We start from the raw sequence: 14847 nt of genomic DNA on the forward strand, positions 1-14847 counted from the left end.
TCACCTATATGCAATTTAAAAGTAATGGGACTTGAGCAATTATTAAGTAGAATAAAGGCAATAAAATAGAAAAAGATCAGTTTCTAACCAAAACCAATTGGTATCCTGATTTCCAACTTTCAAATAGGGAATATGGGATTTACAAGGAGCACGTGAACGCAGCACTAACCTCGTTGCACTTGTTGCGCAACGTCACAGGGGCCACTTCACTTACCTTTGAATTTACATACATAATGCACCGTTGCTCCAAAATGGATTTTCGTATACTACAAATACAAATATTGTGTTGAATAAACCTGGAACAAAAGTATGAACAAAAAAAAAAAACTAAAGAGGAAAGATTTCATTGGTGACTATTGTGAAACGAGTGCAGGAACCTGAGCCAATAAGCTTCCGATACGGCGTCTCCTCCCATAACGTGCCTCTTTCTGCAGTAACGTTATGGCCGCTGTTCCTTAAACGTCGGCCTGTGTGCGCCGCTAAAAGATTAAATTAAGCTTTAACGTACACTTAAAAACATGTCGGCCCTACTTTTCCTGAAAACGTCGTTGAGCAGACTGCCACCCTGTGTCGCCCGGCAGGTTGTCGGCTGCTGTTACCACACCGAGAAAGGTGTTTATGGATACCGGCCCAAACAGACAGAGAGGTGCCACAAGTTGCAGAGCGACTGCATCGCGGCACTAAATCAAGGTCAGTAGGGGGTTAATTCAAAAACTTAACATCACCAGATAAGAAGGCGTCTTTGTCGTGCTAAAATAACGCTACTGACTGAGACATGTATGCATTCAGGTTTGTTTTGTTATTTTACTACTGTATTCGTTTTATACTTGTGTAAAACATCTAATTCCCATTTAAATAGTTAAATTAGAGGATGATTTTGTTGCGATCAGTCGAGGTTGCACCCAGTGGCTGACATTGAAGCTGCAGTGTGTTTTGGGACAACTCATCCTCACAGCGGCCTGGTGTTTTGCTTTGTGCTCAGATCATGGTCTTGCTCGTCTGGTGGAGGCATACAGAGCACATGGGCACAAGGCTGCTAAAATTAATCCCTTACTACCCCAAAAGCCTGTGACCGACACTGTCCCGGAGATAGACATGCTGACCGGCACCATTGGAGGAAAACTCAACACCTCAGGTAAATGACAGCTGTAGATGGAAACCTACAGAAAGCATGCATCACAAGTTGGGAAAATGACAGTGTCTCCTTCTAACCATGATTTGTTACTCTATATGTGCAACATTATGTAATCTATACTTGTTAAAAAGGCTTTTACTTTGCAAGTAAAGGTGGTGGAGGAAATTTTCAGATCCTTTACTTAAGTAAAAGTACTAATATCGCACTGTAAAGAAACAACCTGCATTGAAACTGTTTTAAATGTACAGATGTAGAAAATTGTCCTTTGGAATTACTACTACTATTATATATTATATCATAGGATTAATATTATTATTACTCATGCATTAATGTAAAAGTAGGATTTTTTAAGAAGTGCTTGTTTTGTTCAACCGGTAGTCCAAACCTCAAAATTATTAAAAATAAATAAATATAATTAAAAGGAAAAGCAGCAAATCCTCACATTTGTGAAGCTGCAACCATGAAAAGATTTTGCATGAAAAATAACGAAACGGTTATCAAATTAGTTCCCAGTAAATTTTCTGTCAGTGGATGTATTGACTTTCAGCTGTATTTGTACATTTTCATATGTTTTTTTGTGCAAAAATCTTAATTTTTAAAGTAATTAGTAAATAAAGCTTTCAGATAAGTTGTCAGAAAGACAAAATCGCATGCATATAAACTTACTCTATGATTATTTTTGGAGGATGCCAGAACGTAAAAAAATGTATTTGATTCATTTCATACTTTTAATTAGTTATTCATTTATATCATATTTAATGCTTACAGTGTCAATTATCTGAGTATTGGGCAAATTTTATATTTTAAAATCCAATATATCGGCTTTTTTTCTTCTTCTTTTTAGAAACACATAACATAAACAACGATTATCCCTAACATTTTTTAAGTGTAGTTTTGAGACCTCACCAAGATAACATGACATAATGCAGTTTAAGTTTTTTTATTGTTACAAATAATACTTTGAACAAAATCACAGCTGATTATGTCAGCTGATTGCTGCGTTTTGTGGCATTCCAAGCGCGCGTTGTTGCCTTTTTTAATTGACATTTATCAGCTGTTATAAACACTGATACAGATTGCTGATATTGGCCGGGATCTACAAAGAACAACGATATTATTAATGTTTTATTGTTTAATACACCTAAGGATGGAAAGGGTTGGAGGATGGTTTTACCTTTCAACTGTAGAAACTTAAACCCAAAACAATGCCCCCTCTGTTCACTTATCACTCCCCTATGTGTGCTTCTGCAGGTCTACGACATTTTGGCAAAGCGGAGGCTTCAGTGGAAGAGGTTCAGGCCTACCTGGAAGAAGTCTACTGTGGCCACCTGTCAGTGGAGACCAGCCAGCTGAGCAGCATAGAGGAGAGGGAGTGGTTCGCTGACCGCTTTGAGGAACTCAAGAAGAAGAGTTTCTCCACCGAGGAGAGGAGGCAGCTGGCCAAGATCATGCTGGAATCTCAGGTAATGCCAAGAAGAAAAAGGAGGATAACATCCATTTATATAAACTGCAAATAAAATGTACTGTATTATTTGACATGTCCTTATCACATTTCATATGTTAATGTCACGTATTTGTGTATCCGTGTCTTTCTTTACCTTTTCTCTCACAACCTGTAGGAATTTGACCACTTTCTGGCCACCAAGTTTGCCACTGTGAAACGTTATGGAGGAGAAGGAGCAGAGAGCATGATGGGCTTCTTCCATGAGCTTTTCTACCAGTTCGCCCACAGCGGAGTCACTGACATTGTCATCGGCATGCCCCACAGAGGCCGACTCAACCTCCTGACAGGCCTGCTGAAGTTCCCACCCGAGGTTAATCAGCCCTAGACAGTCACACTTAATGAATTATCCATGACAAGATTAGATTGTTTACTTTGCACTACTGTAATCAGCAGCACAAGGAAACAGAAAGTCACAGCCAGCTGCCAAAGTTCAAAAAAGGGTTAGATAACCTCAAACAACACTGTTCTTCCATTGTTTTTCTGTCCAGCTCATGTTCCGTAAGATGCGAGGCCTCAGCGAGTTCCCCGATAACTCCCCTGCCATCGGGGACGTCCTGTCCCACCTCACCTCCTCAGTGGAGTTGGATTTCGGAGCTGGACACCCTCTCCATGTGACCATGCTGCCCAACCCATCTCACCTGGAGGCGATCAACCCCGTGGCTCAGGGCAAAACTAGAGCCAGGCAGCAGCTCAGGAAAGAAGGAGATTATTCACCTGAAGACAACGCCCAGCCGGGGGACCATGTCGTCTGTCTGCAGGTACCGCTTCACAACAATGAATACATGCAGCCAATAAGTTTAAGTTTAAAAGAAGAGGAAGAGCAATGTAATACTTTTATTTTGATTTGATGACAGGAGAGACTGGCAGGAAACATGGGGAGAGAGTGAGAGGATTAAGACATGCAATACATAGCGGAAGATGATGGTTATATGGTGTATACTAGAGCCTGACCAATTTATCATTTCGCTGATATAAGCTACTCGCAGATATATCTGCATCGGTGTTTATAACAGCCGATAAATGACTATCGGTGCAGCTCATTTGTTAACTACACTGCAGCACCACAGAACAAAACATCAGCTGACAGCAGTCTACCGAGCTATGGTGAGTAGCTCCTGGTAGCTCTCACACTCATTGTTCCCGGTGAGTTGGTCTTTTGTCACATCGTTACACGACTTAAATAATAATAAAAATAGCCCTCATCACTTTTCCTCTTCGGAGACCAGACTTGATAACCCTCCCATTTTTCACTGTCCTCTCCAGGCTCACAGTGGTATGTTTAATGTTACGGAGGAGGATACGCTGCTGACGGACGTGATTGTAGATTTATTTCTGAAAAATTTTGGCAGTTCTAGCAACTGGTCCTCTCATTTCTCTCTAATTTATAACTTCTAAATATTTTCTAACATCGCCAACCGCAGATAACTCTGCCCGTTGCTAAATCAGCACAAAGCTAATGCCGTGTTTATCAAACTGCTGTGTCTGTAGTTACAGTTGGCGTGTCAGAAATTGTTATTTTCCTATGTAGGAGACCCCTGTTTATCATTATTATTTTGATAGCAATGACATGAGAGATGATAAATGGTATTATTATTATTTTTAGTAGTAGTACTATATTGGTATTTTTTTATAGTTTCTGTTTCATTGGCCCTCACAATACATACACTATTTAATATTCATTAGTAGTAGTACTCTTTAATTTATCCCATCACTTACATTGGAAACACTTACGAAATGGATCTCAAAATGACCAGTGTGAACAGGAAGAATGATTAAAAAGAAGCAAAACCTGTTTCAATGTTCCTATGGTTATCTGACAGAAAATAATGAATGTGTTAAACATTCATATCTCTAAACCAACTTATCAGATGTAGCAGTGGCTTAAACATAATTTGCAGTCAAAAACACCAGAAAAATTGATTAGATCCACTAAGAAACAAATGTGTACACAGCCACTGTTGCTCACAAGCTGTGGACCTCCGATATATTTCATCTGAATGCCTTCATTACGCTTCTCTTCTGATCTGCGGTTCATACTCTGCAGGAGGTAATGACACTAAACCCCTCTGGGCCTTTAGGTCATAATGTTAGAGACGTTTACATTCTCTGTTCAGCAATGTAGAATGTCTGAAATTGTGTTAAAGTGAAACAGGGAGTTAAAGAAGTCCTTCAAACCTTCCTGCAGTGTTAAAACCATCTCTGTTCTCTTCTCCACAGGTCCATGGTGATGGCTCTTTCACCGGCCAAGGGATTGTTCCAGAAACTTTGACCCTTTCAAACCTCCCTCACTACAGAGTCGGTGGGAGCATCCACCTCATTGTGAACAACCAAGTGGGTTATACCACTCCATCCGAGAGAGGGAGATCTTCTTTGTACTGTAGTGATGTCGGTCAGTGAAACTTGTAAATAGCATCCATATAAAGAAAACTAAATATTCGCTACGTTCTTTTAAAGTATAGATGATGGGGACCTATTTGATATTATTTGAATCACCAAGGTGTGATGAACCCCAAAATTTGTTTTCAAAATGTTAGTGTTTCATGTATCGTGCTGTTCCCATTTGTTTCACAGGTAAGATGGTGAACTGTGCTGTGATCCATGTAAATGGCGATGACGCAGAGGAGGTGCTGCGGGCCACTCGGCTGGCTGTGGAGTACCAGCGGCTTTTCAGGAAAGACATCATCCTGGACCTGATCTGCTACCGTCAGTGGGGCCACAATGAGCTGGATGAGCCTTTCTTCACCAACCCCGCCATGTACAAGATCATCCGGTCAGTTAAATTTACCCCGTTTACTCTGTGTGACAACACATTGTCACTTTCACTTTAAAAGTAACTGTAGCATATACAGCATATTTCTGAGGATTCCTAAGTTTACTGATGGCGCACAGAGAGACACAAATATTTCAGCAGTTATTAGCCAATATTCACTTTTAAAAGTCCAGTCCTTTTGATATTTGGCTCGTTGCAGATTTAGCTTTTATATTGCTTCTTTTTCTAGGAGTTTGTCACTTAATACAGCTGTCAAATTAGCATCACGACAGGCATGTCTAAAAAGCTGTCTCTTACAATATTTATGTTGGTAAAGATATAAATTTTAACTGAGGGAATAGTGGATACTTGTGTCAGGCATACACTGTTATGGTATTTTTGAAGCTACATTCCTGGTCTCATGTAGCATGGATAGCTTGTTGTTAACAAAAGAAAACTTACATTTGTTGTTGTGAATGGTAACCTACAGTTAAAGATGATGATTTTCAGTGTGTAACCTCTATTTAAAGACATCACATTGAATACTGACCAAAGATTCCTAAATTGAGAAAACAATTGTAAGTTGCAGATCACAGCAACATTACTTCAGAAATAAATTGCTTCCACACAACAGTTTTGTAGCTGCTATAAAGTAACATGCTTTTCTATGTTATATGCTGAACTAGCATGTTTGGGCTCTGACCAAAGAGACAAAGTTCCTACAAAAAGATTCTGATTCAATCTGATGATTGTAAACCTTAAAAAATATCCATAAACTCTTTCAATCGGAAACTTGTAAGTACAGCATTTTTTTGCATTTGCATTTGGAAGTACACATAAAGATCCATTGTAAAAACAAACAATCAATCAAAAAGAAAAGTACCACTGGAATTTGCACCTCGACTGACATAGTTGTACTTTTTTCTAAAATAAAGTAAAGTAAAATGAAAACACTTTTTCAGTAATTTTGTTGATTCCCAAAACTATTATTTAGCCACATATACATTGTGGTCGGTGTATATTGTGTTCTTGAAAAAATACAGATTAATGAAACAGACATTGTTGCATCCTCACAGATCCCGTAAGAGTGTCCCTGACTCTTACTCAGACCAGCTGATCTCTGAGGGTCTGATGACCGACATTGAGCGTGACGAGATCAAGTCCAAATACTACGGCATGCTCAACAACAAGCTGTCCAACATGACGCTGTACAGCCCTCCACCCACCAACCTGCAGGGCCGCTGGGGGGATCTGGTAGAACCTCAGGCCAGAGTCACCACATGGGACACAGGTGTACCCGTTCCCTTGCTGCAGTTTGTAGGAGCAAAATCTGTGGACATACCTGAGCAAATCCAGCTGCACAGCCACCTTGGAAAGACCCATGTACAGGTGTGGCCATAGTCTCTGTTATTTCTATTATCTGTTTTTAACATGGCTGCAGCTAGATGGTGATTTTTTATTTTTTTTGCTCCTTTGTGAACTCAGGCTCGGTTGAACAAGTTGGAAGAAGGGACCAAACTGGACTGGTCCACAGCAGAGGCCTTGGCTTTCGGCTCCCTCCTCTCCCAAGGTCAGTGTTAAGTAGAAGATGCAAATCAAATGAAATTTAAGAGTTGTTGATTTTTATTTATTTATAGGAAAAGGATTTGTAGATTTGAAATTATTTGTTGTTCCATACAGGATTTAATATTCGAATCAGCGGACAGGATGTTGGAAGAGGCACTTTCAGTCAGCGACATGCCATGGTGGTGTGTCAAGACACTAATGACATGTACATCCCCCTAAACCACATCAGTCCGCAGCAGACAGCATTTCTGGAGGTCAAATCCTTAATAGATAAAACATAATGTGAACATAATCTGTCTAAATCAGGACATTCCTTCATATTTGTTCTTACATAAATATAAATTTCCTCCCTTCATGTGGCATATTTTGATGTCTTTGTGTTTATTTAGGTGTGTAACAGCCCGCTGTCTGAGGAGGCGGTGCTTGGATTTGAATATGGTATGAGTATCGCACAGCCGAAGCTACTTCCCATCTGGGAGGCTCAGTTTGGAGATTTCTTCAACGGAGCGCAGATCATCTTTGATACCTTTCTCTCTGGAGGTAAACGCCTGATTGATGCAATCAACCGATTCACAATTTCTATAATTATCTTATAATCTTCTTACATCAGATGTGAAACTGTTGTGTTCCCAGGTGAGGCCAAATGGCTGCTACAGAGTGGGCTGGTGATCCTGCTGCCTCACGGCTACGATGGAGCCGGACCTGAACACTCATCCTGCCATATGGAGCGCTTCCTCCAGGTCTGTGGGACTGAAATGCTGCATTCATGTCAAACAAAGTTACCGGTTCTTGATTTTGTGTAAAATACCGTTCATGTCAACAATCCCAGTTGTAATTATAAAGGGGAATCTGAGATTTTTTCTGAAAGCTCCAATATGTCAGATACGGCAGTTAATATTACGTTGCTGCCTGAAAATAAAACAAACATGGACATCTCGGTTCAGCCCAAATCTGTTGTTTGAGGTAATTCAATTCCAGTTTATTGGATATAGCCCACAGTATTTCTTACCCCTCACACAACCAACCAACTTTGCCATCATACAGCTGCCTTCAGTTGTTAGATGATAACAAACACAAGTCGTAAACATGGGAACCTTTCTCATCTCTCTCATGCGTCCCATATGATGTGCATGCGGCATAAATACACACCCCGCAAATTCATCAGCTGTTGCTCAATGATAAACCAAAAGCACCTCATAGTGTTCATGGAGGTTTAATGTTTTACCTCAGTCAGTGAGCACAGGTTATATTTTTACTCCTTTCTATTTGTAGCTTTGAGGTATATTACTACTAATAACATGGAGAGACTTTTAGCTGAAACTTTGTGGACCAATGTTCCTTGGCCCCCTTTATAATTTTAGCAATAACTGTTAGTAGATAGGTACTTAGTGTAGAGCTGTATTGCACTGTGCCAGAAAGACCTCAGCAGCCCTGATGTCCATAGTGCGACAAAGCGGCACACAGTGCACTGTGTTCATGTGCTGGTGCAATTACCTAAATAAGCAAAATAGCACCCACAAACTGGGAATTCAGAAATGCTATCGATATTGCTATTTGATTTGAATAGTGAAGAATATGACACGTGTTGTGGTACAGACATGCTGGCTTTTTTTCAGTACAAAGGAACGTAATGCAGCACAGAGGATATTATTTACAGGCCATGTGTTGTGTTACACATTACCTGAGTTGTAAATGTTTGCTAACTTGTCCTCTTTTGTCTCTTAGATGTGTGACAGTAAAGAAGAGGGTGTGGATGGTGACAATGTGAACATGGCCGTGGTCAACCCCACAACTCCTGCTCAGTACTTCCACCTGCTGAGGAGACAGATGATCCGTAATTTCCGCAAACCTCTCATTGTGGTTGGACCCAAGACGCTGCTCCGGTTTTCTGTAAGCGCTGTAGATATTGTAAAGAAGAAACATTTGCAACTCATTTTTATAGATATTTCTGTGTAACTGGCTGAATTAAATTTGGGCTTTTTGGCAGGGAGCGGTGTCCAGTCTGGCTGAACTGGCACCAGGAACGTCTTTCAGGCCAGTGTTAGGTGATACTTTAGCCTCAGCAGAAAGGTGAGGTAAAGTATATTTAAAGTAGTAACTCAAATGGCAGCTTGAAGTGCTGCCATTTGAATTATTACACTGCACGCATGAGCGCAGTCTAATAATTGTTCATGGTCTAGTTTTCTTTAACAAGAGCTTTTTTATTTCATATTTTGAATAGTGCTTAAAACCTTCTCAAACTTGGAAGATGCTTCAAAAGCATTCTTTAAATACCATTTTTCTTCTTATTCCATGCAGTGTCCAGAAGGTGGTGCTGTGCTCAGGGAAGCATTACTATGCTCTGCTGAAACAGAGGGAGACATTGGCAGCCAACCAGAACACAGTACTCATCCGTGTGGAGGAACTTTGTCCGTTCCCACTGGAGGCTCTGCAACAGGAGCTCAAAAAATACCCCAATGCCAAAGGTACGTGTGGGACCCCACCTTCACTCTTTGTAGGCACCCAGATTTTTTTTAAATGCCATTACAACAACCGTTTGTTTAATGTCACTCCAGTTCGTTACTGTATGTTGTGTATAGGTTTGCACTGCTACATTACAAGCAAACCAGGGGTGGTTTAAAAACAAATTAACACTTTCTCCAATCAAATTAATCACTCTGTTCATTCATTGCACACAGTTGTGAACATTTCAGTGTGAAGTACAGTACCTGACTGTGTTCCTCTCCATTACCATTCTGGCCTTCATAATAGTTAAAAACCAAAGAAGTAGACAAACAATAAAAAAAAAAATGTTCTGTGATTTTATCATAATTATTTTGAATGTTACCTCGGATTTGTTAGGTGATCCACTGTTTGACAATTGTTTTTCATGTTCTGATCATAAAGAATAGTTTAAAAATTTCACTCAGGAGCAAACATCAGCCTTTAAACTTGAAAGAAATAATGATTTGAAATTTATTGGGATAATTATTGATATTGAATTATATCATTTTTATTTTAAGCCCAATTTTCAATATCAAAGAATCTGTTTTTTTGTTTTTTTTTTGTGTGTGTCTTAGCTAAATAATACTTTTGCCTGAAAAATGTCAAACATAATGTTTGGGGGTTGTTTTGTATTTTCTTTTACATAAATATGATTTGTTGTAGGGCTGGGCGGTATAATGAGCTATACTGATATAATTTCAAGAGAGATATAAAATTAGACAATACTGTTTATACCAATATAGTTTGATGTTGAGTTAATTAATGTTTCCATAAAGTCCTGCCAGCGTTTGCTTCTCTCTCTCTCTCTCGCTCACCGTGCAGCCCCGCCCCTCCCTCTGCATCTGCACGCAGCTGTCTACTCACAAACTCTAACAACATGGAGGGAGACACAGTGCCGGTCGACACTGCTGAAGACCTGCTTTGTAAAAAGATACTACTACTTGGTGGATATTTTACAAGTGCAGACCATGTCTGTGTCACAGTGAACACACCAGTGCAGATGTCATTCATGCAGCGCAGCTGCTGCTGTGAACAGAATCGCAGGTGGAAAGGTTCTGGGGGTTTTTTCAGCAACTACCTACTGCTGATGGAGACAGTCACCAGAGCAGATATACAGGGAGAGAGAGATGGAAAGAAGCGGGGCACTTTAGGTCTGTGAGTGTGAAGAGAACTGAAGGAGGCTTCAATAAGTGACACTTAAGGTGGAGAATGAAGTATAATTAAAAAAACAACCCCCTCAGCCCACTTAGCTGAAAATATCGATACATATTTTATACCACAATTCTGCCTAACAGTACTTGGATATGATTTGTAGGTCCATATCGCCCAGCCCTAACTTGTTGGATAAATTGTAAGTAAACTATATGTTTGATTTTCATTTAGACAGTCAGAGGTGTATGTTAGGCTTGATTGAACTGTTTTTTGACTTTTAGTCTCTTTGTGTTCACAGTTCCTCTTTGCTAACATGCTTTTCCTGTGTTTTGCATATGCCAGAGGCATTTCCCTTTGCAATATTAGATAATACTGCAGTCTGTGACTGATGCACGACAGCCAAGACAAGTTTATGTATATATATATATATATATATATATAATATAGTATTTTTCAGATAGATTCAAAGGCAATTCATAGTTTTTTACATTTAGCTTAAATATACATTAAAACAATCAATTCAGTCTCAATGGTAAAGAAAATTAATAATTTGGAATGAAATAACAAAGACAAAATAATAAACAGAAGACTTAAGAGTTTAGAGCTGGAGCCTTAGATAGGAAGTTTTTTCCAGATATGAAAAGGGTGCAGAGAATTGTTTTGTTTTCATCCTCCTAACTTTGCTTTTTTTGAGAAATTTACAAAAACACCATTACAGTAGTCTGGGCTGCTAATAATACATAGCTGTAACATTTTCCTATGTCTGCCTGTGCTGATGAGGTTGTTAAAATCTTCATAGATATTTGGCTTTGTTTTTAGGCTTCACTGAAAGGGATTCAAAGTAAGTGATGACCTTTTACCTTTATTGACAACAGAGGGTTATTTCAGTTATATGATTGTTTACCAGGAGGAAAGAGATTTTTCTCAAATACACTTCTTCAGTGATTCAATGGGACCAGAGTCGCTCAATGATACAAACATGTAAATTTAAGCAACGGGCAGAAAAACAATTACAAAAGCAGTGACACAAGTGAGTTGTTGTAAGCTGACTGCTGTTCAGTGTGCTGCAACTTCAATACAAGTCTGACAGTCACCTCTAGCATAATTGAGTCCTCGAGATATTCTACAACTAATAAAGAAACCAGAAATGCCAGCACATCAGTGTATCTGACAAACAAAATTTACAATATGAGCTTTACCAGACTGGTGTTCACTGCAGGGCTATTGTTAAGAATTAAGTGTTTCTCTAATAGAATGAGTGTCGACCCAGACTACGACTGATTGCTTTATTTTGTTATGCAAGACTTTAAAAGAATGAGGAACTAAGGGTGTCAGCAGTGTCGGCATCCTTCTCTTTACCCATAAATCCTTTGTGTTTGTGGGTTGTTAACAGCACTTAGTGAAGATGAATAATTACGGAACATCAGAGGAGGAGGAGGAGGATGAATTTACAGAATTTCACATAGAGACCTCAAATTCTGAAATCACTTGTGGGCTCGCTGCTGTTCCATCTATTTTTTGTAACTCCATGCAGTTTTTCATCGAGGGTTTCTGTGTTCCTGGGGTTTACTTTTCTTAAGAGACTTGAGTATCTACTACAGCACTGTGTGATTTTAAGTTAAACAACAACTGTAAGATAGTGCATGTACTTAAATTTACTTTAAGTGTTTCTCCCTTATCCATGGAGGGAATCTACGCTCCCCTTTAATGCCATCTTTCCAACTTTTTTTACTCTAAACTTCGCTGTCTCAAACCTGTGGAAGGCTGTTCGGACCTCCCTGTTCATTCACATAACTCACCTTTCAAAGGCAGTGAGAAACAATATTAATAGAACTCCAACACAGTTATTTTCATTATCAGTAAATCTGATGATTTTTTTTCTGGATCAATTTACTAATAACCGTGAAGTTTTCCCAGCGCCCATGGTGACATATTAAAATTGGTCACCTTGTTTTGTCGGACCAGCTGTCCAACAACCAAAAATATTCAGTTGAGTAAAATAGAAGGCAGGAAGAAGTAAAACAATATTCATTTATGAGAAACTAGAACCAGTTTTTTTTAAAGGACATTTTTCAGTAAAAATGATGAATCTAATGCTAATCAGCTAATCATTTCAGCTTTAAAAATATTAAAAAAATTATATTTCTTGCCTTTCTTTTAAATGTATGATCCCTATTTAGACAAATGGAGTCATCCACTTGAAATACTGTGAAGATTGGTGATGATTTTCCAAGTTGTTGTTGTTGTTGTTGTTGTTTTGTTATTACAATTACCAGTGTGATTCTGAATGAGGTTTTCTTACTTCCGGGACAAAACCTGAAAGTTAACGTTTCACTTCGACTATTTCATTGTTCTCACCTCCCCAAACAGACTAAAGTAAATCCAGTTCCTGTTTGATCTGGAATTTCTCTGCTCTGTGGTCAACGGGCAGGAAAAGAACATCAACCAAAGTGGTCTCTGACATTTGGTGCGAACTCGCTTTGAAAAAGAACAGTGAATCATGGCCTCTTTTACTTTTGATGTAATACATTTTTTAAATTCTCCTACAGAGTTTGTATGGAGTCAAGAGGAGCCTCAAAACATGGGTCCCTGGTCTTTTGTAGCTCCCAGGTTTGAGAAGCAGCTGAACTGCAAGGTGAGCAGTGTTTCAGATAATGTAAAGCTTTCAAATTAATTGTTGATATCGCACGTACTAGACTGTCTTCTCTCTCTTTCCCAGCTCCGATTAGTGAGCCGACCTGCTCTGCCCGCTCCTGCCGTCGGTATCGGGACCCTCCATCAGCAGCAACAAGAGGCCATCCTCACTGCTACCTTTTCTTAAGACTCACCACAACTGGAAACTAAAATAGCCAGTATACAAACACCAGTACTACATTACAAACTGTATCTGCAGTAGTCTTCCCACTATTGTAGGTAAATGTGCTCGGCTGCTGCGTGGCAGATACACGGGACCTTTTAGACGATGTGGATTGTGCGGTTTAAAAATAAATTGGTCAATAATATAAAGCAAATGTTAAAGAGAATAGTGATGATAATTGTGTTTGTACTCTTATTGTCAGGTTTTAATACGTTTATGGTTTGCCGGCTCTTTTTCCCCCTTCTGTCATTTGCTACGTCCATATTTTTCATGTGTTCGGTTTTAAAACACTATGGTAAGTAAGAATACAACTGCTAATGTGGTTCATATCCAAATCGAGGCCTTAGAAACGATGTTTACAGTGTGATTGTAGTAGAAGAAGCACTTTTAGCTGACCATCGTATTCGCAGCTCGTAGTAACCTGTGTCAAACCTGAAAGACCTCCACGTTTCAGGGTTCAAAATTGTAAGTATTGTCATGCATTCAGTCTGCATGAGTTTTAAATTTTTGTACTGTTCTAAACATGAAATATCAGTACACAATGTTAGAAATCTTTGAGCATTAAATTGAGGCACTTTAAGTGGATTTCTAAATGAACAAAAAAAGTTGTTACCATTTTGACTGTTAAATGTTTGTCCAATCTTGAGTTAGATGTATTTAAACATTTCATGGTACAAATTTGAGAGAAGTACTTGATAGCTATAATTATTTAATCATGCTTCAAGAGTTGAATTGAAAAAATGAAGGCATTAAAGGCCTAATGTAAATAAACCAAATCAGAATATTCAAATGGAAATATTTTCAAATAAATGTATTTTTTTGCGTTTGTGCATAATTAGTTTCTTTTCTCCTGATCTCGTGCTTGTATAAGAGCTGACACACCAGGGTTTTGTTTTTTTTAAATTGATAGTTGTTTGCTTTATGATAAAGTGTAGTTTTTAGATGTAAATTAATGCCTGTAACTCTCCACGAGCTGTCAAAAGCTAATCTACAACTCTGACAGGACTCACAAAAATCTACTGGCAGGAGAAAACTGCTTGAAACATCAAGCTTCAAACTGACTGTTAAGAAACAACAACACAATGTTGATGCACGTTCCGCTCATTCTGGCCTGTAAAAAACGCTTTCGGTTAGTATCAGGGAGACTCAGGGGAGACCCTCTTTTTGCAGCCTGAATGCATGTGTAGGGCTACATCATTTTGAATTTTAAATTCATGCAAGTATCCGTTTAAAGAGAATTCCACCGATTTGGCTTTCACATCCTATAACATTGTCGGTCTCATGATAGACAGTTAAAGGATCAATCAATGCTGCAGAACCAGAGATATCTCTTTATTCCAAACATTTGTTCCTTGTCAAAACCTGCTGCCTACATTACTCACAATGGCCCTTGGTCGCTA

The 14847-nt window shown here is 39.0% G+C and overlaps 1 protein-coding gene across 1 annotated transcript; it reads left to right on the forward strand.

Moving 5' to 3' along the window:
* The first annotated feature begins 434 nt into the window (after window positions 1-434).
* dhtkd1 (dehydrogenase E1 and transketolase domain containing 1) lies at window positions 435-14277 on the forward strand. Its single transcript, XM_046038674.1, has 17 exons — window positions 435-690; window positions 983-1135; window positions 2387-2598; window positions 2755-2949; window positions 3128-3397; window positions 4857-5028; window positions 5211-5409; window positions 6465-6777; window positions 6874-6958; window positions 7069-7208; window positions 7344-7494; window positions 7588-7694; window positions 8680-8844; window positions 8942-9024; window positions 9253-9419; window positions 13140-13225; window positions 13310-14277. The coding sequence occupies exons 1-17, from the start codon at window positions 519-521 to the stop codon at window positions 13409-13411; spliced, it is 2772 nt and encodes a 923-aa protein (XP_045894630.1). The 5' UTR covers window positions 435-518; the 3' UTR covers window positions 13412-14277.
* Window positions 14278-14847: the final 570 nt, after the last annotated feature.

Source organism: Micropterus dolomieu, linkage group LG22 (assembly GCF_021292245.1).
Source record: "Micropterus dolomieu isolate WLL.071019.BEF.003 ecotype Adirondacks linkage group LG22, ASM2129224v1, whole genome shotgun sequence".
NCBI classification, from domain to species: domain Eukaryota; kingdom Metazoa; phylum Chordata; class Actinopteri; order Centrarchiformes; family Centrarchidae; genus Micropterus; species Micropterus dolomieu.